At 36.4% G+C, this 24,127-nt stretch overlaps 1 protein-coding gene across 3 annotated transcripts in view; it reads right to left on the reverse strand.

The window, feature by feature from the left end:
* Positions 1-24,127, reverse strand: part of LOC136257846 (uncharacterized) — a 47,699-nt gene that overhangs the window by 22,424 nt on the left and 1,148 nt on the right. For all 3 annotated transcript variants that reach the window (XM_066051160.1, XM_066051161.1, XM_066051162.1), the window contains exons 2-4: positions 17,909-18,007; positions 5,112-5,210; positions 2,810-2,890 (exon numbers count right to left, since the gene is read on the reverse strand). In XM_066051160.1, the coding sequence (XP_065907232.1) occupies positions 2,810-2,890; positions 5,112-5,210; positions 17,909-18,007 (279 nt within the window). The remainder of the gene's footprint in view (positions 1-2,809; positions 2,891-5,111; positions 5,211-17,908; positions 18,008-24,127) is intronic.

Below are 24,127 nucleotides of genomic sequence, written 5' to 3' on the forward strand. Positions count from 1 at the left end.
TCATAGAGCTGGAAATGTTGGCCGTTGCTTGGGCTACCTTGAAGTGCCACTTGACTACAACACTTTCAAGTTATCACAGATCATAATCCTCTTATCCCTATTCTTAACCACCACCGACTTGATGAAATAGAGAATCCACGTCTTCAAAGATTAAAGATTAAGTTGATGGCATACAATTTTATGACAGAATGGGTGAAAGGCACAAAGAATGATGCCTCAGATGCCCTGTCAAGGAACCCAGTGACAGACCCATTACCTGAAGATAGTCTTGCTGAGTTAGATACTCTTAGCCAACCAGCCCTGTCCATTACTGAGATATGAACTCTCACACAAACTGAACCACTACCATACTGCTTAGATGACCTCAGGAAAAGTGCCCAAGAAGACACAGAATATCAACAGCTCCAACATCTCATCTTACAGGGATTTCCACCCCATCGTAATCAACTACCAGATGCTTGCAAATGATACTGGAATACTAGAGACAGCCTCACCATTGATGATGGTCTCATTGTTTATGGCTGCAGACTTCTTATTCCCACAAAACTGCGACTGGTAATTTTGTCTCAACTCCATGAATCTCACCAGGGCACTGTAAGGACAAAACAACGTGCCCGTCTTTGCGTGTAGTGGCCAGGAATAGACAATGACATCGACAACACCATCCTGTCTTGTAAGCATTGCCAAGACCATCTCCCCAGCCATGCCAGAGAACCAATAGTTCAAAAGCCAAGAGCAGACCGCCCATTCCAGGAGACTGCTGCAGACAGCAATAGACCATTGTTCACATGCAGGCCACACCTACCTGATCATAGTTGATTGTCACACTGATTGGCCAGCTGTTATCCTTTTACGTCCTAACACTACTACCTATACAGTCATCTCAGCTCTCCGGCAGTCCTTCTGCTGTACAGCTATACCTGACACTGTATCGTCTGACGGTGGACCGCAGTTCACATCCAAGGCATTTTCTGACTTCTCAAAGCACTGGGGTTTTCTACACAAACTTTCCTCACCACGATATCCTCAGAGTAACGGCAAAGTTGAAGCTACGGTCAAGTCCATGAAGAAACTACTTCAAAACTCATGGAATGGCAGAGCCCTAGATGATGAGAAATTTTGTCGATCATTGCTACAATACTGCAATACACCCAGTAGAAAGAATTGCTTGTCACCAGCTCAGAAACTGTTCGGCCACCCTGTGCAAGATATCCTACCAGCTCACAGGCAGTCCTTCCTACCACAGTGGCAGCGACCAGCTCAAGAGGCTACACAGCAGGCTGAAGACACTTCCAAATCATCTGCAGCCTACTACAATCGCCACGCTCACAACTAGCTATTATGCTCCAAAATCTTCCTATTATTCTTTCTGGCACTTCTTTTTTTATTCACCTATTATTCTCAAATTATTCCCAAATATGTGTGCCAAATTAGTATTTTTGTTAGGGGTTTTAAACAAGTGACTGCTCTATTAGAATTATGGACTCGAACTTGACTGCTCTATTAGAGTAAGTGACTGCTCTATTAGAGTATCTCGATCGTTTTCACCGTTTTTATGCTTGCACTGTTTTGGTAGTAAATCTAAAAGATTTTTACACTACACCACAACAAAAACTTATCATTTTGTGCCAATTATTCTTAGAATTCATTCGATTATTCCGGAATATTCCCCAGTGTATTTCAGTACCTATTATTCACGAAATTATGCCGGCATAATAGACGCATGCCTACTCACAACCTGCCAGACATTCATGTTGGGTCATATGTTGCAGTACAAAATCCTCAGTCTCGACTTTGGGACATTTATGGGATAGTCACAGAGATTGGTCCACACTGTAGATATTATATCAAGACAACAGGTGGCAGAGTCCGCAATAGACGGTTCCTACGCTGTCATGTCCCAACCTCAGTACCTAATGGACTTGGACTTTGCAAATCCATGGACTCCACCACGTCTGGAGCTTCTCATACTCAACGCAGATCTACCCGGGACAAACGCCCCACCAGAAGGCTGATTGAGGATCCAAACTGGACTTAAGTGACCCGATCAACTGCAATTATAATTATTATATAAGCTTAGATTAGCTATTGATTTTTTTTGGCTGTGATTAGCACTGTTTTTGATTTGTGCAGCATTTATTTTGTAATTTTAATCCCCTAAAAATGCTTGAAAAGGGGGAGATGTAGGAAATAGGTTATGCAATATGATGTAAGATGTATCACATGTGATTATTAGTCTGATTGTGGCTTCCTCGTGGTATGATCATACATGTTCTATTAGAGTATATTAATCATCCAGTCATGAGATCTTTAACAAAATACTAGCAAAATGCTAGAATATATGATTTCTGGCATTATTCTGAAAATTATTCCACCATAATTACCACACCCCTACATACCACTGTAACCTGTATAATTAGTCTTGTTACTGTTCCTCTTCATTCCTAGTGCCATTATCACTTCAAATAATTATCTACAATACTTATTATTGACCATCAAAATAATTATGTGTGATAACTTTACCCGGAATAGTATGTGAGGAACTGGTTATCCCTGTTCCCACTCACTTAAGGCATGACTACTACAGGATAAATACAGGAACTACAAAACATTTGACAGAAGCCATAGAGCTCTTAGAAAGTGATGCTACAGGAATTTATAATCAAAACTGCCATAATTGTAGTGGTGAGTGGGTTATCAATTAATTGCAGTCATATACAGAATACCTGGTTCAAGGTAACAATAAAATCACCAGAAAAGCAGTACAGAAATCACACACATTATACTATAGTAATTGTGCTGCACTAACCTTTTGTTTATATGACTTTAACAACTGTACCACCTGATGATGTTTATTAGCTTTAGCTAAATCAAGTGGTGTATTATTGTGCTATATGGTAAAACACGGTGTTAATGTAATGCAACTACCAGATATATTTGTGTCTGGACCTGCAAAACCGGGTAATTGAGCACAAACTACACCCCATCACACAACAGGTTATATTTCAGTAATGTGTACTCTGTAACTTGTAGTAAAAAGCTATGCAAAATTTTAATAAAGGCTAAAAATTATATTATGACCATAGCACAATGCATAAATTATTATGAGTGATGTTCAGTACTACATTCACTGCCAGTCACAAAAAAATGTTCATAGCATCATAGGAAACATTTTCATCACATACAATACAACAAACAAAATAATAATAATTATATTAGTGGAGCAAGTTGTGACCAGGCTTGTGAAAACACGGCATGTGGGTACAAGCTACATCCTGTCACATAACAGGTTATATCTCAGTAATGGAATATTCTACGCTATGCTCCATACTCTAGTTAAAAATTCCAAACCATATTATTTGTGTACTTCCTTGTTACTTTTTCTTATTATGACTGGTGAACCCACGCACACTGCATCTGAAATGGCACTGTACACCCTAGCTATATCCCTTATTATCTGAAAAGTGAAGTATCCATTATCAGCTATGTTCAACCCGTTACACAGCATTTCAAATAAAGAACTGTTCGAAATCACCTTTGCAATCCACACATATCAACAGAAAGAAAGAAATGGTGCCATGCCCCCCAGTTATATTAATTATCCTGAAAAGTGAAGTGTCCATGACGATTTGTTGTTGGCCATGTTCACTTCTGCAATCAAAATAGCTACTATAAAAAATACAGACAATTTATGTTACGAAGGAAAGCCATTGTGTGCTACCACCAAATTGACACTTTTTGCAGTCAGCAAAGATGAATCGGACACAAAGGAGAACACTGGTAAATCCATGGAATGCATTGTACACACTGTGTTATGCTGAAAGGCACCTCTCAGGCCTAAGCAACGTCGAATAGTGAAAAAAATCAAGCCCGCAGTCTTAGCCGTTGTCGAGTTACACTTGTCTGAAGACAACAGCCAGTCAGTCAGCCAGTCAGTCAGTCAGTAGAAAATTCCATTAAATATTAAAAAAAAAATCCATAACAACTTGTTGAAAGCATTTTGGGTCAATCAGAAGGCTTGTTTGGGCTTATTTTTACCTAGCCAATACAGCCTCATTGTTATCAGGAAAAACAAGGCTGGTTTTTGGGTGATATTATTTTGTGGGCCATGCCTACTCCATTGTGATCTCTATTATACAGCACTATCGTACTGTATGATCTCAATGATTAGTCTTCAAGTTCCTCAATTATTATGATGTGCAGTACATTGCAGAAATACCAATGATAACAACACATGGTTTCAATTTTATAAGACCATAAAGTACACCATAACAGCAGTTTGGGACCATCTCAATCATCAGTTAGACTCTATTAAGGCTGTTTTGGGTGGGTAATAAATCTCATATACTCCACCTTGTTTTCTAATATACTCCACGCCTTCAAGCACAATATAACATATGCTCAAAATCGGGTTTGTCCAATCGCTATGCGTTGTTCACGTGTAGTGAATTAACGAGCATGATTATTTAGTCACGTGAGGACACATAGTTGCCATGGTGCTAGTATTATCATAAGAAAACCAGCCACTTTAGCTGAGCCTACAGCAGAAACAGCCATGGATGAGGTAAGTAATCTGAGTGTAATGTGAAATAGAGTCTAAAGCAGTTGTACGGGCACAATGTGGAGTCTATGAAATTTATAAACCCTCAGGCCCTTAGTAGTGCCCTCGCTTTGCTTGTGCGCTACAGCCCGGGCTTTCGGGTTTATAAATTTCATAGACTCCACATTGTGCCCGTATAACTATTGTATATTAGCTGCTGTAGCTAGCTAAATTTGTTAATAATGTCACTTCATTATACAGAATTTGGCCCTAAAAAGATCTGTATAGTGTATGTCATGTTACGATCTCGAGACCAAACCATAGATAATTTAGTCTCATAGATATCTCAATTAACCAGAGGTGAGCACTAGCACCTATTCTACAAGATTTACTAACTTTCAGCTTTTCAGTTTTAAAATTCACTCTATCCAACTTGGGTGATAAGAATGTAGTGTCTTCTGGTAATCAAGTTACAGTTAGTGACAAAACATGAAGTAGTGATTATATGAGCATGAAGTAGTGATTATATGAGAAGTACATATTGTATACTGGTGGTAACTGTAGTACTTACATGAGTAGTAGCTAATATGTTAGCTCCACTACTTAGTAGATTGTTGACCACCTCCACTTTTCCATTAGCACTGGCCCTATGTAGGGCAGTCCATCCAGCCTATAGCAATCAGTACAATCACAACATGTCATAACATACTCTGTACTAGTGTAACATCACAGTAGGGTTGAAACAATCATTTGATATTAGTCTAGGAGTACTATATAATTTTAACAGTTCAGTACCCACAAACACTAGCTATAATTATTATTTTGCTGTAACACTTTATGCAGTACTAAACATTGCACTAACTGCATGTTTGACCCTAGAAAAACATTCAGTTTGTCTAGTGTAAATTTATTTCTAATACTGTGGTGCATTGCTTTTACTCATCCAAAACATATTAAAATTAACATTGTCCAAAACATATTAGCAGGAGTCATATACATGGAAATTTCCCATCATGCTGTTACTTATGTTCCATTGTGCTAGCTGATTTATGCTTTTCATCCCTATTACACTGAATTATGCTGGCAAAATCGACACATACCTCTTTCTCATTCCAGTTACAATTAATTGATGAGCTATGTACAGTATGTATATGAAAACACAAAGAAAAGATACTGTATGCACAATGTGTTTTATACTTTAGAATAGATACTAGTGTTCAATTGGGATTATCTATAAGACTAACATAACTATGGTTTGGTCTCAGTTATTGAGACCTTAAGGTTATGGTATAGTCACGGACAATCATTCAAAACTTTGAATGCCTATCGATACTTTTTGAGAAGCCCATAAAACCAGTCTAGCATCACCAAAAGTTTTAAATGAAGGTGAAGCCCTTCATATTTAACGTTTTTATATAGCTACAGTGTAGTTTGAGGCAGGTGGAACACTATGATTTGTTGTAGTAACACAAGTAAGCTGGCCTGTGCATCGCTCAGCTCCAGCTGTCACTACCATGTTTTTCTGCTGCCAAATACAGCAAAAGCTGTAGGCTCTATTGGCATTTCTGGGGCATAGTGATACTGTATATTAAATTTATTAGGTCTTGTGGAAGTGTTTTTGGTGTGTTTCTTCCCAGTGACTCAGATACAAGCCTTCAATTGCAAAGAGCTTGATTCACTTGAAAAACTACTAAAAGTTTAATAAAACATCTATACAACCAGTAACTAAAAAATTGCTTCCACAGGACCCAGATATTTTAGTTGTTTAGTTACTTGTGTTGAAATTATAAGGATTTAGTAATCTGGTTTTTGGCGGTGCGTTTTTATAAAACATTGCTCTATTGTGGACTACACACCCAAGAACAGTCGTTGTTCTGTAGTAAAATAAACAAGCACAATTAGTTGTATTGCTAACACGACACAGTTGTTGAAATTATTTATCCCTGCTTGGTTTAAAGCAGGTTTTGTATTTTGTTCTGCCCACACATTTTAAACAATTCCGTAACCTTAACTTGATGTTCAAGGTATAGATCTTTCTAGGGCCAAATTTTGTATAACAAAGTGACATTATTAACAAAGTTAGCTAACTACATTGTAGCTACCTTATCATAGCAAAGGGATGATTAGCACAAGGCTAATCCACCATACCATTTAACAAACAAGACAGCCACGTAAGACTATGTACATTAATGTAATTAACTAGATATCCTCATGAGTATGACGGTCCCAAAATGCTTTTTCTCCACCTTCACACTTTGTGTAACAACCTTAACCCTTAAACCCGCATAATCAAGAAAATGGGATCTGATAAAAAAACAAATTGAAAATGCACAATACTTTTGCCAATTTACATAGGCGGTTACAAACAGACATTATTATGAAGCATTTGTACAATCACTTAGATAAACAGACTTTATAAATTGACAAAGAGTAAGGTACCTACCTATGTATAAACTTTCAACATACAACAAGGAACTCACCCACTATGATGCGCAGAATAATTTTTTTGTCCTTTCGTATTCATATTGTAATTAGGGATGTGCCGATTTTGCTGGCAAATGTTTCGGAAAAATATATTGGTAAAAGCAAATAGCAAAATGCTGGATAATTGGTGGAAAATTGGAAAAATGGGCACCAAGGAATGGCAACTTGGGCACATTTTGCATGAAAAAGATTAAGATACTCTAATAGAACAGTCATAAATAGTATTAGGACAGCCTTTGCTCATAGGAATGGTGACTAATGAATCAAGATACTCTAATAGAGCAGTCACTAGCTATGTACGAAATATTCTAATAGAGCAGTCACTCATGCTTGTAAACCTGATATACTGCAATTAAATTTTATTGATGCTAAGCAAAATAGAGAAATTTCAAGCAAAATTTTGAGCAAAATAGGTAAGAAAAAAAAAGAATTGCTGGAAAGAAAACCAGGTGGAAAAAAACAAAATAGGCACATTCCTAATTGTAATTGCGCTCATCCGACAATGACCTTATCAACATGACATCTATATAATTATCAACTGAATTGCCATCACGTGAGGAGCAACGTGACACCAAGAACAAGTTGATAATGATGAAGTATGGCTGAGTTATGGCCATTATTTTGTACATTGTTATGTGAAGAAGAAAGATGGAGGTATTGTTCGTTTGCTCTGTCAAAGTGAAGCAGGAAGCTCTGGGTTGGATGAATGCAACAAAGTATGGGACCATTTAAACCAAAATTTATTAGTAAGATGGTGTTTATTGTTTTTAGATAGCTTTAATGATTCAGTATTATGGAATTTAGTTTTACAAGGGATGGATGCATATGATCCAGTTTACTGGATTATGCATTTTCAGTGCTTGCATTTTATAAAACAGTTGTGGATTTAAGGGTTAAACAGGCTGTAGGACCAGGTGTCCTACAGGCCTTTAGCATTTGTGCTGTAAAGCCTTAATAAATAAACTAATGTCTATTTGGTTCCACATGGAGTACTTTGAGATAATATGTCACTCTCTACAGTTCTTATGGATAAATATACATGAAATTCACAAGGAAAAATGTCTGATCACCTGGCAGACTCCTGTAAGCATTCGAGGGTTAATCGGATGGTTACAGGTTCGAGGTTGACCAGGTCCAGTCATGGACTTTTTCTCCTTTCTCCACCTTTTCAAACACACTTTATGTAACAAATTTAATCAGGCTATAGGACCAGGTGTCCTACAGTCCTTCAGCACTTGTGATGTAAAGCGTTAATAAATAAATAAATAAATAAACTCACTGTAGTACTTACAGGAGTAGCAGTCAATATGTTAGCTCCACAACTTATTAGAGTGTTGGCCACCTCCACCTGACTGCCTCACTGCCTAACCACAGTCTCAAAACTAGAGGCCATATGATCACAGCCACCAGCTCACAGCTCACAGCCACCACTTTAAGCCACAACTAAAAATTCTTGGGTGGGATGTGCCTTTTGTGGTAACAACGAATATCTAACTTCTGTGTGCTTTGCTATTCCTTTTATCTTCAGTCATCTACTTCTTAATTCCAGGAAACATACAAAAGCATTATTTCTGTATGAATATATACTTTACTTGAAGGAGTGTATATAGATACAAAGTTTCCCAGTATCAGGTAATATACAGCACTAATAACATTGGACCATGTCCCCTCAAATGATCAGAACGCCTCACGACACCTCTTGCTGAGGTTACATCCCTCAATGATGTAGTTCCATAGAAAACAAGGTATTGTACCACCGAAGATAACAAACAACTTTGCATGTTTTCTATTATCTGCACTACTATGTTCCCAGCTTAATCTACTGCTTAACTGAATAGATACTCTAATACAGCAGTCACACTAATAGTTTTATGCTATGCTCTAACAAAAAAGTTAATAAATTAGTACAACAAAAAAAATATCATTTTAAAAATGAAGTAGGGTTCCAGTAAATAAATGGCAGTGAAACGAGGTAAAGGTAGCTACGAGTGAAAACCTCTTCATGATATCGTAGCAATGTGGAACAACAATACTAAGTAGAGATTTTCCCTCATAGCTACCATCATCTCTTGTTACACTAATACTCCTATCACTGGATCCCTACTTCATCATTAAATCAATTATTTTTTGTACTAGTTTGTTAACTTTTTTTGTTAAAGCATACAGTAGCTATAAAATACACTGTTATTGTGACTGCTGTATTAGAGCATCTCAATCTCACTACTCAGTTACAAGCTGGGGGTGTAGTACCAGAGATAACAGAGGGTTCATAAAGTTGTTTCTAGTTTCTGGTTTTATATTTTTTATGTACGAAGTCTACAATGTATCACAATGATAGTAATGGTACATACACACTGTACAAGTATCATATGATCTGTCTAACAGGTTTAATACCAAATTAAGCCTGAGCCTATTATGCTCAAAATTTTACCTATTATTCTTTCCAGAATTTCCCAAAAAATTCTCCTATTATTCTTTTTGTTATTCTTGTATCCAGCCTATTATTCCATAATTATTCTCATTCAGTATAATTATATCTGTGGCTAGTTGCTTAGTTTTCAAAATGCTGCTATAAGTAGTTTTGTCCGAATTATTAATAGCCATATATGAAGCATTTCACCTTACACATCATTTTTCTATCCATAATAATTACAGCAGACTTAGAATAGCTATCTACAGTAATAATTCAAGTGTATTTAATTATTAGTGTATTATCATAATATGCTGTAACTACTATAGCTACTAAGTTAAGTAGATAATAATGCTCAAAGACTTGAAGAAGATACACTGGTATAAGATGTACAAGTTTCAGAATTGCAGATAATCATGCAGTTAAATCCCTGATGCTGGTTGCAGATTGTGAAACGATCTGACTGCTCTATTAGAGTATTTGAGCGTTCTATTAGAGTATATCGATCTTTTAGAGGCTTTTCAGCTCATTTCAGCCAGCACTCCTGTCAACTTTATATCATTTGTAGTAGCTTAACTCTTTCTTCTAGGTAATCAAGAAGAGACACGCCCCCTAATTCCACCGATTATTCCCGTGGTTGTCTGATTATTCTAAAATTATGCCTGTAACCATCCTATTATTCCGGAATTATTCTCACGAAATTGGTGACCTATTATTCTCAAGATTATGCCGGCATAATAGGCGCAGGCCTATACCAAATAAAACTGTCTCAACATAATGTGATACGTACACTGGTAAAAGCATTAAGTATAGTACCGGCATCATACAGACACACTTTTTGTAGATTTGTACACTTTAAGATCAACATACTCTAATAGAATAGTTATAAAGTTAGTTGTTGCAACTTTGAAGAACTCTAATAGAACAATCAAAAAAGATGAATATGAAGCACCTTCATACAGTGTAGAACATGCAATCTCTCATACTTAGCAATAATTATGGATACACTAACAGAGAAAACAAGAAAGATACAGTTGTTTGTGAGTATAATTGAAGAACCATAAAACATTGAAGCATTTCTTAACAACTTAATAGTGCCCTCCACACATTTACACAATCAATTTGTACTGTATATAGCATGATAAATATCACATTTTATTGTGGGTTAGGGTTTACAATACTTGTAATAGTGTGTATACAAGTTGCGTTCCTGTAAGTGGTACTATTAACAAAGAAGAATTTACTGTACAATACAAAATTTTATTGATTTGTTTAAGCTATTTACATCCATAAAAAATCTAATGACACAAAAAATACCTCATTGGTAAGACCTTATTTGGACACAAACATGTGCTCAATTATGACGTCTTTGCCACAACTCAACTCAAATCTGTATGGTACACACATGTGGCAGTACTTTAACAATAACAGAGCCCAAACAATTGATGCAAAGCACTATCACCATTTTACGCCATTACAACAATAAACTCATCAGAGGTAGATGCGTCTTTTGTGATTCCAACAAATATCTGCCTTCTGTGTTTTGCCATTCCTTTATCTTCTATTAAATAGTTTTCATGCCAGCATACCACACTAAGGCATTACTTTTCCATATCAATAGTTTCCTTGAATGAGGAGAGCGTTTAGATAACACAATCAATATTTGAGGCACTTAATGGACTGTAGTATCTTTGTGGTAGCATTGGATAGTAATTAAGCAGGGCTTGTACAGTGAATGCCATGGATCACACTCATGTCATCTGTAGAAGATGATGCTACCTACCAAAGTATCCTAGCCTCCAAGAAAACATTGGTTAGTTGTAAAGAGCGGTTGGATATGACTAATTCATGTATGTAAAATTACTTACTTTTACACCTTTACCATACCCACAGCCTTACACTAAGTACTGCACCCATTGTTACATGTGTCTGAGGTCTCACATGCATTATTCAAGTTATACTGTACAAAACTGTCATATTTAATGATTGGTAGTTTTCTCTCATCACAACCACACATGTTATTTTATAGCTATGCTCTAACATTAAAGTTTATAAACTAAGTTAGGTTCCAGAGATAAAAAGTAGTGAAACAAGAGATAATGGTAGTTATGAAGGAAAATCCCTACATTGTAGCAATGTGGAAAAATCCCTACTTTGGCATCGAAAAGATAAACATGCCAATTTATGCATTTCCCACATTTTTACATTGCTAAGTAGAGATTTTCTCTCATAGCTAATAATTTTAAAACAGTACTATTAATTAGAGATATAACGTAAATCACCACTTATGAGAAAATTTCATTAACACTTCTGAATAATAATACAATGACATATGGGTGTACAACTGAATATTAATAAGTGTTTCATCTCTGACAATCAAATATTATAGTTTTGTCATATTAGGAGAGAAAACACAAAGTCAATTAAATACAGGGAACTAATGTTATTATTAACACTGTACTTCACTCATCACCAGATTTTGTAAACCTGTTTGTAACTACCTGGTGTCTGATTTCTCTTAATGGGAACAAAAACTACTTGTTTTCACAGGTGTTTCACAAAAAAGAGGCTAAGCTACTTTGTAAATTCATTCACTATTCATTCACTATTCATTCACTATTCATTCACTATTTTGTAAATTCAATTTATAATCATGAAGTAGATTTTTTGCCATTACAGGTTTTTGCAATTGAATTTGTCACCTTTGCAATTGACTTCATCCCATTGCAGTAGAGTTCGTCATCTTTGCAGTAAAATTTGTTTTGTTTGCAATCAAATTTGTTGGTTTTGCAATTGATTTCATCAGTTTTGCAATTTATTTAGTCGCTTTTGTATTAGAATTCATCACAATTGCACAAGAATTTGTCATAACTACATTGACTGCAAGAAACTAGCTGCTCATCACAAGTGAATCATTTTCACCATGGAGAAACCCACTTGAGACACTAGAGAGTAATTGAAGCTGGTTATCCGTGAAGCCATTAGCTGGCTGTCAAGTTAGCTAGTTTTCCAGTGACCGCACCCATTGCCAATGGTGAAGCACAGTTGCAAATTTTGCTGAAGAATCCATAGCAGAAGAATTTTCTTCTTATAAAGTTGTACTTCAACAAGATCATGGAACACTTGCTACATGTACATCTTGTTTTCACGTTCACTGCAGCTGCCAATCTTGTTGGGATGAATTCTTGTGCAAACGTGATGAATTCTAATGCAATAGCAATGAAACCAACTGCAAAACCAATGAATTCAATTGCAAATGGGACAAATATTACTGCAAAGGCGACAAAATCTACTGCAAATGGGACGAAGTCAATTACAAAGGCAATGAATTCAATTGCAAAAACCTGTAGCAAGAAATGTTCGCTACATGTATACACACATAAAAGTATAGATATCTTCATCAGCATAGGCTAGTAAATCATTATTTCTATCCAGATGATAAAAGCATCATGGGGTGAGCCATGAGCCAGACTGAGATTTTTCATGATAGAGACTTAGCTGAGAAAATGTGAAACTACAATGCATATACTATTGTAACTGAGCTATGTGGCTGTGGTAAGTGTTGACAGTATTTCAAGGGCCTGGATCTCTAATATAAATAGCCAGTGAAAGTTCAAACAGTTGCGTATTCAGTAGACCTGCAGCAAGAATTATGCATGGATATGTGCATGAAAATCGGTTAATCAATTTATCAACACAACGAATGTTACACATTACTAGCTAGTCACTTACCGAAGAATACAGCCCACAACTTTCATGTGCACTCAGTATTAGTTTTAACATCAAATTATTGCTTAAATACTGTGCAAGAATACGACAATTAACTATTAAAGTAGTTTATTCATGGTACAGTTGTTCATTACATAAACAATAAACACAATAATCAGTGTGAATTTGCTGATACTCTATATAAGACTTTGTACAAATTCTTATGTAGTAGTTGTAACATGGGGCCTGTGCCTAATGTTCTGGTATAAGGTCTCCAATTTTGCGAGAATAATTCCAGAATTATAGGATGTTTACAAGCATAATTTTAGAATAATTGGGTGTCGATTAAAACAATTGGTGGAACAAGGAATAACTCCTCTCATCGCCTAAAAGGAGTGGTTAAGCCTTATAAAATTGATATCTATTATGGTTTTAGTAGTGTGAGTTGAAAATTGCTAAAAAGATTGATATACTCTAATAGAATGGTCAAACACTCTATTAGAGCAGTCAGCGTTTTGTGCTTGAAATGTCTTCTGCTTATTGCAGGGATTGAACTACCCATTACCTTTCATTTAGCAACTTAAGCATCTTCGCTATGTCTATGAACACACTAGAAATGTATATACCTTTAAAATATGTATAGCTACATCCATAGCTATATAATAGCTAACTTTTCAGCACATAGCAGCCAGTTGCATACGCGTCTAGAGCACTTACACCTACTGAACAAAAATACACACAGATTGAGAAGGAAGTACTGGATATTACTTGGTCCTGTGAAAGATTCAGTGACTATTTACTTGGTGCAAGACCTTCCATGTTCAAACAGACTACAATTCCCTCATTCCACTGTTGTATTCCAAACATGTTGACAATTTACCTATCCGTGTTTAGAGTTTCAAGATGCGACTACTGAGATTTTATTTTACAATCTCTCATGTACCTGGTAAAGACCATTCAACTGCCGATTCTTTATCTCGAGCACCAGTTATGGTCTCTTCATTCAATGACAAACAGTTCAATCAAGAAATTACAGCTTACGTCAATTTAGTGTGTGACAATTTACCAGCATCAGATTAGCATCTTCATCAAATCAAAAAATTCCAACTTAAAGATGAAGTTTTTCAACAGCTTGTATTATACTGCAGAGATGGATTGCCAGACAAAAGACACATACCAGGTATAGTAAAACCTTATTTTTCTGTTGCGGGTGAAATTTCATTTCAGTATGACTGGCAAATGAGAGGCAGTGGAATCATCATACCTTTTAGACCAGACATCCTAGAAAAGTTGCATGAAGGTCACTAAAGTATCTCAAAGTGTTGAGAGAAAACCAAAGTGTCTGTATGGTGGCCAGGTCTCTGTACTCAACTATAGAGCCTTGTTCATGGCTGTCCTATCTGCTGTCAGTTCCAAAACCAACATGGAGAACCACTAATACTATTACTATGGCAAAAAGTTGCTTCTGATTTGTTATAATGAAAAGGAGCTACATACTTGTTAGTGGTAGATTATTTCTCCAAGTTTATTGAAATCAGCAAGCTAAGAAATGAGACTTCTGAAGAAGTGATTTGTCATCTTAAAAAAAAATATTTGATCTTTGCCAGACATGGTATCCCACAGGAATATAGTTTTCAGACAACGGTCCTCAATATTTATCTACAGAATTTTCCAACTTTCCAAAGAGATATCAGTTTGTCCACACTACAAGTAGCTCTAGATTTCCTCAGAGTAATAGGGAAGCCAAGCAAACTGTCTACATTATTAAGAATCTTCCAGTAAGCCTGAAGACTGCTATGCAGCACTACTTGCGTATAGAAGCACTCCAATTGGATGTGGTCACAATCCAGTAGAAGTCCTTGTGAACAGACGATACGTTTATCAGTTCCCATTGCTCCATCACAATTGAATCCAACTGTCCCTGACTACTCTGCTTTGAAGGAGAAAGAGAAGAAGAGACAGGACCGACAAAGGTCAAATTACAATGATCATTACAGAGCCAGAGAGTTAAGCCCTTTGTTCCTAGGAGACTGTGTGTAGTTTACTGATCAACAAACAGGAGGAACAGTCGTACGATCATCTACACCACGATCTTATCAAGTTGTGACAGGCCCAGGGACATTGAGACGAAATAGTAGATACTTGATTCCTTTACCTGAATCTACAGATAGTGACACTTTGCCCGAGTGAGAACAATCCTCCAGTGGAGACTCTAACAGACCTCAGTCTGATACAACAGTTACTTAGAAGTGGTAGAGTTTCAAAGCCTTCTGGAAGATTTCCACTGGAACTGACTAACTGACTGACTTTCCCCATAGGGGAGATGTAGTAGTAGCAGCACGTATTGATTATGTAATAAGTCACACATGTATGCTCACTGCATGTGTGTATTTATAGCATGCATGTATGATTCTTGATCCAATTGATTTTAAATATTTAATTTGAAAACTATACCTTGATGAATGTCCCAGTTCATGGTGAATTTAATGAAACAAGTCCCAACTCCATAGCCCATTGCACTCAAGAGTAATGATCGATTTAATGAGTACCTGTAAATTTTTTCCATATGAGCACTGTACAAATCGATGGTTTCGCTCTTCTTGTTGTCTTTTGCTATAATTCCAAAACCACTTACCAGAAATGGCTGAAACTTTAACAGTCCATTGATTTTTCCCTCTAGACAACAAAAATGTCATAAAACGAAATTCAAGGAAAATACAAACATGTCAGTTTTTTGCTCAGTGCATCACATAATAAATTACGGTAACAAATGTCAAAAATGTCACTGTTGGCATGGTATATATATATATATATATATATATATATATATATGTACCACTTTCACACCTCAGATCAAAGGAAAGCCAGTATGCTATGCTGCACTGCTCAAAAATTCACCTATTATGCTTAAATTAATGCTCAATATTTACCTACTATGCTCGATTATGCTCAATGTTCATGCCTTAGTTCATATGCTTTGCTACTAGTTTAACACTGTATAGAAAGAAAAAAATGAGTGGCTGGAACACAAATAATAAATTCTTGCTGCATGCCTGCATGTAAGAGACAAGATCGATATACTCTAATAGAACAGTCAGTCTGATGATTGTTCTATTAGAGTTACTGACTGCTCTATTAGAGTATATCGATCTTATTTTGCAATTGTCATTTTTCCAGCAAGAGTTTACACTATCGTACAAATATTTAACCTATTATGCTGGAATTATGCTCAATGCTTTTAGGTACCTATTATGCTCAAAATTATGCCAGCATAATCAGCGGGTCCCTATTGATGGATTAAAATTGAATCCCACAACCACTGTTTGTTTGGCAAAATTCAATCCCACAATCACAGCTTACTTGGTTCCCTATATAAGAGAAGGGTATAGCAACTAAAGATTTTGCCAATTAGGTCAGTCTACATGCTAAAGTAGAACATATTAGTTATACCATGGGCACTCGTGCTTTGCCTGTATATACGCACTCGCCCTCGGGCTTGTGCGTATATATCAGGCATAGCACTCTTGCCCATGGTATAACTATTACATATATATATATATATATATATATATATTACACTATAGAGTGTATTCACATGATGTCACAAATGCAGCATGTATTTAAGACACATGTAGCATTTATTTGAAATGTGTGGATAAAGCCCCACTGGTGCAATAGAAAATAAATGCATTTTTGTTCTATGTGGTAACCACATATGAATGGGTAACAACACATTAGAAGCATGAACTTGTAGCTGGTTTACTTCCTGATGTAGTAGTGGAACTTGTGTAGGGACTTGGCGGGCTCCATAGTCATTTTATTTAAAAAAACATACTAATTACACTCATATCCTTGTAGTAGTTTATTCTCCACTGATAGGTGACTACTCCACTGCCATTGAGTGGCTGTTCAATACACTTGTGACGGTGAGAAGAAGTGAGGAAGGATTATTTTGTTTTGCCTATAGTTTATTGACACCAGAGGTAGAGAGAAAACCAATTCGTGGCAGTATGGCAATAATGGATAATGACATACTAGAAGCACAATGGAGTAGCTGGTCTGTTTTTTGAAATATTCACCACAGTACCACCATATTGTGACATGCATGGGTGAAAAGATGGGGCTTTCGATTGCGATATATCAGAAAGTTGAATATATAGCTACGAGGTTGTACTTCTAGTATGCTAGTACTCATCCATTGGTGATCACTGCATGGCCACGGATTGGCTGCTGCTGTACTAAGTCTGGTGGAAAGATAGCATTGGGCTTCTTTCCACACATATTTTAAACACCTTTTTCATAATTTCTTCATGAATATGCTCTACTGACCATTACTTGTGAAATATAAACTCATCAACACACTACCTTGATCTCATGTTGAATGTAGTTAATACTACACTAAATATGAAATACTAACCATTTTAATGATTGTCAATTATTATGTGCTAAACATGACCATATATGTGACCAGATTTGTGAAAAGGTACCCTTTTCACACACAAAAGTTGACCCATTTTTGAACTTTAAAGCTTCATAACATTTTGATCATGGCATATAATTGCATGAAATTTTCCATGGATGTAGCTACAGTATCTGGCTACATTGTGATACTAAGCGCAAGTTAATCAGTATAAGGAGTCCAGTGTTACATCATTTTGTTTGCTGGTATGTCAAATGTATGGAAAAGGTACCTATTTGTAAATCCAGTCACATAATGGAAACACTTATGGGACCACTTTGTACACAAGCACATTGCATCAACTCACCCTGTCCTTCCCATTCACATCCACACCATTCTGTAGGTGTTGCTGTACATCACTGAGTCTGCCATTCATAGCAGCAACACATAAGCCCAAAATGGTATACTGTAGTGTACATATAATGGAACAAATAACATGTCATGCACTATACGGTACTGGACACAATACATAACATGGTGGGGTGAGTTAGAGGTGTAATTTTTATCCTATAACAAGTGGATCCACACATAATGGGAGAGGATAAAATAACATCACATCATACAGTATGATAGTACTGAATAGTAGGGATGGCAAAGGTGTGGGCGTTGTTTGTGATATAATAATTATACCCTAAAAACCTGCCTTGACTTTTTCCTCACAACATCATGGAAGTATTGGTTGGGTAAAATTAAGCTCAAAAGTGTCCTCAGATCAACCTGAAACATTTCTGTAAGTTGCTACAGATTTTTTTTGAATTACTTAATGTAATTTTCTATTGCCTGCCTGCCTGATTCCTTCAGTCAAGTATAGTGGAAAATTGGCTACAGCTGCAGCCTTAATTCTTTAACAGAAATGTTTCTAGTTTGCTTAAGAAAAATCTTTGGTACATTGATAAACATACAATGAGTGAGCTTTTGTGTTACCTTTTATCCTTCTTTACCATGGCCATCAGTTAAGGTTCTCCACTGATAGTGTTAATGGATTAGAGTAGGGCTTCCATCTATGGGTGTACAGTACATCAAACTATTCCAATACATGTGGCGCTGCATCAAACTATTTGAACACACGAGGTTAAGTGGTTTTTGAAGGTGGCAGTTGATATTGTAATTGTAATGGTTCGAAAGGGATTCCACTCAGTGAGACACTGATATCATTCAGTGAGAGTGACGCGTTCAATATCACGGAAAACTAGACATGTGTAAGCGAATATACTTGTAGTTTAGTGATTTGTAAGTGCATGTTGTTTTCCAGCAAAGTTAACTGGCAAAGTTGCTTGTGTTTCTAAACACTGAGCTAAATGCATTTTCTTTGTGACCAACACTACTTTTAGTTAAGTGAATCCAACTTAATACAGTTTAGCAATTTATATAGTGGTGAGTTATGCTAGTTAATTGCTCACATAATATATAGTGCTGTGATTAACTCTATTAATATTGTGACTGGTTTCCAGGGTATTTAGTCATAGGCGGTGGAAGAGGGGGTGTGGAGCACCCCCAACTATTTTACTGGAACTTAAAGCTGTATTGCACAATAGTCAGCATGTGAACTCCTCCAAGGTTTCCAGAAACTGGTCAATCACGATTGAGATACTCTAACAGAGTAGTCACCCCAATAGAGCAGTCACCCCAATAGAGCAGTCACCCTAATATAACAGTCAAACATTTATTAAACTAGATAGCATTTAATTGACAGCTAAATCCACCAAAAATACCACTAAATTCAATCTCCTGATATCTAATTTTCAAATTTCCTGGGGGCATGTTCCCAGACCCCCTAGAATTGGCATGCTTCGCACACTTACCACTATAAACATAAATTTTGGGCACCCCCAACTCTAGCATCCTTCCGCCTCCTATGTTAGAAGTCATGTGTTTGCAAAAAAGTTCACAACACAGTGTAAGAAAAATGAATTAGAGCAGGGACAGTGTATAGTACTTAAAAGCACTGAAACAAGCTGGATCGGAGTGGTATGTAATGTCCAAATAAAACAATAATAAGTGAATATCCTTACTGTGTATTTCTGCTGTAGCACAGTAGGGATATTCACTTCTTATTGTTTTTTTTTGGAGATTATATAAGTACTACTCCAATCCAGCTTGTTTCAGTGCTTTTTATGGCAGTACTATACACTGTCCCTACTCTAATTTAAAATTCCTGATTTTTTCTAATACTTGTATTGAATACATATGACTAAGGCATTCAAATAGAAAATAATTAACACACAACACATCCAGACTGTGGGGGAAACTTTTTTGCATTTTATGATTTTGTTTACAGCCATGAATGTTGTTACTGTGAAACTTCATAACATGTATCAACCACAAAAAGTTTTCCACTTCAAATGATTACATTGTATGGTATCAATTGTTAGTATGAGTGACATTTCCAGAGGTCACTATTTGACCTACGTATGTCCTTACTTGAGGCTGTTAAACACATGCACTATGTGAATGTAGTGTATGGTAGGAAAGTCTAACAGGAGGATATTTTGGTGAATTTGTTACAATAAAACTTATTAGGGCAAGTACCTCATTAGGTATAATTTTGTTGACCAACAACACTAATATGGTATCAATAATAATTTAGTACCAGTGACATTTCCAGAGGTCACTATTTGACCTCTGTCCTTACTTGAATACGCCATCTTATATTTAAAGCACCACTATATGTTCATGTGCGTGTACAGAAAATATAGCAGGAAGGGATATGTTGAGAGGCTACTACAGTATGAGGTGAAGCTAAGTGCTGTATTTTCCTAAAAACACTTACCGAGTGCAGTACTTTTCATGCACACAAGCATAAGCAGTGCTTAAAGTAGTTTAAAGCACTTGCATGAGCAAATAAAAGTGCTATTATTTCCATACAGCACTGAAAGGAAAAAATACCACTACATATGGAAAATATTATAGCACTGTTGATCATGTGCCTAACATTTTAAATTGCCAGAAGTAGCCAAGCATCACTATCTGTGTTGTTTTATGACCAAACTTGTACTATGTAGACACTTACCAACTGAATGCTGATTGGTTTGAGCCTACAAAATGCATGTTTTTAATAAAGACAACCAGAAAGCACTTCAAACTAGTTAAAGCACTGCCACGCTTGTGTTATGTATCAGTGTGGGATCAGAGCAAAGTAGCTTAGAAGTATGTGCACCAGTCTAGTAGTATTGATACTGCTTAGTAACATTTCAAACAATATGAAGTAGTTGTGCAGTTAGCAATAATTTTCTTCCTTATTTGTTTATAGGTTAACAACTTTAGTGGCCAGTGCAGTCATCACATGATAGAGCACTACAGCAAAGTGCCTTGTGTTTTAATTCAAGATTCTTCCTAGTTGGGTATTAGACACTTGCAGTATTCACATTGAGTAAGGTTATATTAGTTATCTTGCATACAGTAAAATATGTGTATAACACATTTTTAAGATGCGTATCTGTGTTGCATGATTGCCCGACCACCACTGCACAAACCAGGTGATGAGTATGTAGTTAGGAGTAATTTACTCTAAAATTTACTATGTTAGGTTGAGTCAGAAATTCCACCATTCCGTAGAATGATGCAATTTTGTTCAGATCCAGAGGTGTATCTAGCCCAAACACGATGCCTGGGCAAGTCCATTTACCTGTATAACTAGTCCAGTGAACTACTTGTGTGGGTTTAGACGTGCATTCATCAAATTGTTGCTTTCAAGTACATGGCATGGCTAGCTACAGTTATTAACTCTTATCTGTATGCATATAGAATAGCTCATCAGTCTATAATCACTTAATACTAATCTCTAGCTATGATGCACGTATCGATTGTTGGATTGTAGCATCACATGCCACACAAAAGGATACTTCCAACTCATAATGAACAATACTACTGAGCCAATAGATTTCTTGTACTGACTTGTACTTGTGTGGATCACAAAACTATCATGACACGGGTTTATCTACTCAGTGGGGGCATCCATTCCCTGCAACTACCCACTAACTCTACCACACCTTGCTGGATGGTCCTACAAAGTATCGTCAGCAGTTCTCTCACGTTATTCCTGTGACATTCCTTCATCGTAGTTGTATCACAATAACCTGGGCACTGATTATTCAGCATTAGACCTCTATCTGCTGAAATCAAGTAGCCAAACGGCTAGTTGTCTTGCACTTCACGCAGTCTACATACAAGTAGACTCCAAACTATCATCACTTCAATGAGACTACACATTGGCACTATTCATTTTGGGTGGGGCACACCTCCGATTTTCAGATTTAAATATAGTAACTTGTAATCTATGGGGCTATTATTAGAAATCAGACTCTTAATTAAATGCACAGTGCTTATTTTCCATGCAAGAATTTGCTGCAAGCGTTCACTACAGTCAATGATGCCTTAGTGGATAGAATCGAAATTAATAAATTGTGAACAGTGTATTTTCATGCGTGGCTGGAAGCCAGAAGATTTTCTGATGCCCGGGCAAGGTGAGCTGATGCCTGGGTATGCTTAGGTGTAGATATGCCACTGGAATCTTATCAAATTCATTGTGCTGGTTATTAGGGACGAGTAGTCTATTTTGCTTTATATTCTACCTATTTTCTTTCCAGCAATTCTTTTATTTTCACCTATTATGCTCCATATTTTGTTCAAGAATTATGTATATTGCTCAGTATTAATCTATGTTAATTGACTATTTCCAAGTGCAAAGCTACAATTTCACCTTAAAGTGGCTGTTCTATTAGAGCATCTCGATATGCACTTGCTCTTACAGAAGCTAGCTAATGTTTTAAAGCATATGTGACTGTTCTATTAGGGTATCCCAATTGCCACTTGTTCTTTCCATAACAATTGGTTATATATTATATTGTTGATATTTTATCTTGTGTGACTGTTCTATTAGAATATCTTGATTTTAAGTGAAAAAATTACATCCACATCAATACCTATTATGCCAGCAATTTGCTCATTACTTTTACCTACCCATTATGCCAAAAATTTTGTTGGCAAAATTGATGCATCCCTACTGGTTATCTTGAATATTTAATTTATCACAAACCTGAGGTGGATTGCATGCCCTCCTTAGGCCTGCGCCTATTATGCCGGCATAATCTTGAGAATAATAGGTCACCAATTTCGTGAGAATAATTCCGGAATTATAAGATGGTTACAGGCATAATTTTAGAATAATCGGACGACCACGGGAATAATCGGTGGAATTGGAGGGCGTGTCTCTTCTTGATTACCTAGAAGAAAGAGTTAAGCTACTACAAATGATATAAAGCTGACAGGAGTGCTGGCTGAAAGGAGCTGAAAGGCCTCTAAAAGATCGATGTACTCTAATAGAACGCTCAAATACTCTAATAGAGCAGTCAGATCGTTTCATGTTAACAATCTGCAGCCAGCATCAGGGATTTAACTGCATGATTATCTGCAATTCTGAAACTTGTACATCTTATACCAGTGTATCTTCTTCAAGTCTTTGAGCATTATTATCTACCTAAGGCCAGGCCAAGTTGATTGACAGTTTATCGTCCGGGATATTTGAAAAAGTCATGCGGGCGGGAGGTCATTTTTCATATTTCATAATGTTTTTAGCATGGAAAAACATTTAAAAAGTAGCTTCACACAGTTACTATAGCTACTTTAACAATGATTGCAGAGCTTATTTGATTACGTCACTGTTAATACTTATAGCTATTCGTTTATGCAATCTCTCTTTAGAAATCCATTTACTGAAGGTAGCTACTAACGTAGTAACGAGTCCAGGCTGGGAATAATCGTCACGTTTGTTGGACACATCATGTTTTTAATATGCAAAAACGAGTTCAGAAGCGTAAGCAATGATTATCACGTGAGAAATAATGAATTATGAAATTATTGCTCTATTCCTAAAAACCCATGCGGGCGGTGACGATAAACTGTGAATTAATTTGGCCTGGCCTAACTTAGCTATACAGTAGTTACAGCATATTATTATAATACACTAATAATTAAGTACACTTGAATTATTACTGTAGATACGTAGCAATTCTAAGTCTGCTGTAACTATTATGGATAGAAAAATGATGTGTAAGGTGGAATGCTTCATATATGGCTATTAATAATTCGGACAAAACTACTTATAGCAGCATCTTGAAAACTAAGCGACTAGCCACAGATATATACTGAATGAGAATAATTATGGAATAATAGGTTGGATACAAGAATAACAAAAAGAACAATAGGAGAGTTTTTTGGGAAATTCTTGAAAGAATAATAGGTAAAATTTTGAGCATAATAGGCTCAGGCCTAGCCCTCCTTGAAGTTTATAGATGTTTAATTCATCTAACTGCACATAATCATGTACAAACAGCAATACATGTCACATAAGCTGCAGGTTGATCTGCGACAACAGTCAAGGTCTTGACTGGGCAAAAATTTGTGGCTTCAAGTGTTTCAGTGTTGGACTGCTTTATTGCCTATTTTAACAAAAGTGACTGTAAATAGGGAATGTGGAAACATAAAATTTGCCTACTTTTTCGAATTTCATAACTCAAAAACTTTTTAT

This window comes from Dysidea avara, chromosome 6, assembly GCF_963678975.1.
Source record: "Dysidea avara chromosome 6, odDysAvar1.4, whole genome shotgun sequence".
Taxonomy (NCBI): domain Eukaryota; kingdom Metazoa; phylum Porifera; class Demospongiae; order Dictyoceratida; family Dysideidae; genus Dysidea; species Dysidea avara.